At 41.8% G+C, this 3,661-nt stretch overlaps 1 protein-coding gene across 1 annotated transcript in view; it reads left to right on the top strand.

Annotated features, from left to right (window-relative positions):
- The window catches only part of WWTR1 (WW domain containing transcription regulator 1), a 183,736-nt gene that overhangs the window by 1,458 nt on the left and 178,617 nt on the right, over nt 1-3,661 (top strand). Inside the window, exon 2 of the mRNA XM_006763616.2 lies at nt 1-170. Coding sequence (XP_006763679.1) covers nt 1-170 — 170 coding nt within the window. The remainder of the gene's footprint in view (nt 171-3,661) is intronic.

Raw genomic sequence — 3,661 nt, 5'->3', positions numbered from 1 at the left:
CACTCGTCGCCCGCGTCCCTGCAGCTGGGCACAGGCGCGGGCGCAGCGATCAGCGCCGCGCAGCAGCACGCGCACCTCCGCCAGCAATCCTACGACGTGACTGACGAGTTGCCTCTCCCCCCAGGCTGGGAGATGACCTTCACGACCACTGGCCAGAGGTACTTCCTCAAGTAAGTCAGCCTGGAGCGGGGGGGAAGGAGAGAGGGGGGAGAGTCAAGATACCGAATGAATTCTGGCAGAAACAAACATTCAGTCCAGTGTGTGTGTGTGTGTGTGTGTGTGTGTGTGTGTGTGTGTGTGTGATGGTGTGTCTTTCCAGGGTTCTTTCCCAAATATTGTGAAGCTGGAAGTAAGGAGTGGATCCCTGGATATTGGAATTGTAAGGAAACAGAAGCAGAGACTCTGGTGATGTTCTTCCAGGGCATTCCAGGACATTCAGGACATGGAAACGCTTAGAGATAGGAGACATAAAAGTAGTTTTGGGAGGATTCTCATGAAACACTTAGGGACTTTGCCCTGAATCTGGAGTATTGATACAAACTCCTGGGCACAAACCCTTACCCCATCCTGTCCATTCTAAGTCAGATACCTGGTCCATTGAGATGTGACACCAAAAACATGTGAGAAAAGTTCTGAGACTGGAGGAGAAGAGGGACTCTCGGTGGTCTGCAGTCTCCTTATTCTGGGGAAAAGCTGGAAAAGTGAACACTGCCTGGTAGGCCTTACCTCCCAGCTGGGTGATGTAATGACCACACAGCACAGTGATGTAATTAGCAACTGCTGGTGAAGTAGTTGTGGTCTGGACAAATGCATTGTGTGGAAATTGGGTCAGGAGTTGTATTATGTCATACTTGGTAACCTAAAATACCATCGAATCAGGAGCCTACTTTGTCATTCTTCCTTTCACGTTGTTCCGGCTTTCTGATGTAATGAATTTTAAATTAGATTCATGTTAGAGACTGTACAGGAAAATAGATTCACAGATATAAAGAAAATTGTTCAATTGTGGTACTCTAAGATAATTATATTCCAGAGGAGAAACCAAGTTGGAACTTAAAAGGTAACCTGTGAGGTCTTGGAAGCTCAGGCTATCCATAGGCCCTAGATGGAAGTTGTGCCAACTGGACCACTTGGTTCAGGAGTGTCTGTACCAGCCGGCTGTTCACAGCCACTGAGGGAAACTTCTCTTCGAAGAACTTGCCTTTAGAGTTTGTTTATTTAAAGTCCATGTTTCTTTGATGGTGCAGCCTTTGTTTGAAAGTTAAGACATTAGATGCTATTTTAAAAATATAATCAGTCCTTTCTTTGGCGTTAATATTTGATACTTTGATTGCTATCGGAGGGCCCTGATAAAGAATATACAGTAATGGGCGAGGTTTATTATAACCAGCACTTTGACTCACACTGATTTCTTCAGTGTGACCAAGGATTTCTTCTTCATCCCAAGCTGTTGGACATCTTGTGCAAGGAGGAGGAGTTCTTTATTTTATTTCTGGGATTGGTGCAATGCTGGGAAGCACTTGTCTTGGAACAGACTTGATGGCCATTTTATCCCATCACTGGTCTTCTCCCTGTTTTTAAGTGACAGTGTGGACATGTACTCAGTCCTATGAGTTTTAAATGACTAGTGGAATTCCAGTGTATGATGTAATAACATGACATTTTCTTAAATGTGATGATGTTGTTCTGAAGGATGACATTAGATTCTATAGTTAATAAAGGTCCAAAATAACTAGCCTTTTGTATTAATGGTAAATACAGTTTTGAATATTTTATTGTGAATTTTCTAGAAATGGACTTAGTAAGAAATAAAACTGAAAAAGACATAATAATTTACAGTAATTTGGGGGGATCATTTTTGGGCCCAAATGATTTTTAAACTGTTTATGAATATACACAGAAAAGTATATAAGAAATAAGAGCTGGGCTTACCCATTATCTGAGGAAAGATGGGAAAAAAACAACAACCCTCAAATAAAAGCAAAACAAAATAATTCCCTTTTATACACATTTTGAATGATTGGAATAGCTCAGAACTATCTTTGTGAAACGTGGGTAATAGTGGAAGTTGGTCTGAGTTTAGAGAAAGTTGCCCTGATTCCTCTGCCCATCTCCCCAACTACAACCACTCCCCAACCCAAAGCAAAGTGCATCTTCATTTTACTGGATCCTCAGTGAAAATAACAGCTGAAAAAATAAATAGTAGGATAGCCTGAACTGATGTTATCCCTGGAAATTTTTTGGCCAAGTAGCTAAAGGAATTAAATTAAGTCATCATGACTACTGTCTTTTAAAAAATATATATTTTTATTGATTTGGGAGAGGGAGAGATATAGAAACATCAATGATGAGAGAGAATCATTGATCAGCTGCCTCCTGCACGCCCCACACTGGGGACTGAGCCTGAAACCGGGCTTGTGCCCTGACCAGGAATCGAACGCTCAACCACTGAGCCATGCCGGGCTTTTTTTTTTTTTTTTTATATATTTTTATTGATTTCAGAAAGGAAGGGGGAGGGAGAGAGAGATAGAAACATCAGTAAGAGAGAATCATTGATTGGCCGCCTCTGCACGTGTCCTGACCGGGAATCGAACAGTGACCTCCTGGTTGAAGCTCTACCACTGAGCCAAGCCAGCAGGGCATGACTATTGTCTTTTGAGATTAGCAATCTGCCCAAAGTTCTCTGAAGTTTTTTTGTTTTGTTTTTTTTTTTTTTTTAACTGAGGAAGGGAGAGGGAGAGAGATGCATCCTGCAGTGGGAGATGTATCACTGGGGAACCTGCAATCGAGGTACTTGCCCATGACTGGGAATCGAACCCGAAAGCTTTCAGTCTGAGGGCTGGCGCTCTAACCACTGAGCAACTGGCCAGGGCTCTCTGAGTTTCTATCGGAACTTTAAGTTGGAGTAAGGTAAATGTAATATGTTACACTTTGTTGCACAACCTCAAAAGGCACTGTATTACGGTGGAGTAAATTGAAGTGCAAAAAATGATGGCAACTGACCCTGGTTTAATTTTCATAAAATCTGCTCATTACTTTGCTCCAACATTTGTGAAACGGGGCTAGCAGTAGAATTCTAGGTCTGGAGGCTAGGGCTTCATAAATCAGAAATGAATAACTTTTTTTCTAAAAAAACTGAGATCAGAAAAGGGTAATTATTTTACTTTGGGAAAGTCATGTGGTCATTTACTGGTGGACTCTGGATTGGACCTCTAATCTGTTGCCCTCTGTTTATTGAACACTTTTCCATTTTCCCCACCCACCCTTACTCCCGCTCACTTCACCAACTAAACAATGAACTTTATGGATGACAAAGCCTGGACATCTAAGATACTTTAAAGAGCTTTTTGTCATTTTTTCAGGGAAGGTTGTTCCTAGATATATGATGTAATCACTTTCTGGTAACCTCTTTAAGGGCACCTTTTCTGAGCATTCACCCCTTTCCTTTGCTGTTCAGGCATTCTTTTAGGGTAGCACAGTGGTTGGCAAACTCATTAGTCAACAGAGCCAAATATCAACAGTGCAATGACTGAAATTTCTTTTGAGAGCCAAATTTTTTAAACTTAAACTATATAGGTAGGTACATTGTTATTAACTTAATTAGGGTACTCCTAAGGCTTAGGAAGAGCCATACTCAAGGGGCCAAAGAGCCGCATGTGGC

Source organism: Myotis davidii, unplaced genomic scaffold, assembly GCF_000327345.1.
Source record: "Myotis davidii unplaced genomic scaffold, ASM32734v1 scaffold1619, whole genome shotgun sequence".
NCBI classification, from domain to species: Eukaryota; Metazoa; Chordata; class Mammalia; order Chiroptera; family Vespertilionidae; genus Myotis; species Myotis davidii.
Note: the sequence above shows the minus strand (reverse complement) of the source record. Positions and strands in the feature narration are given on the sequence as shown.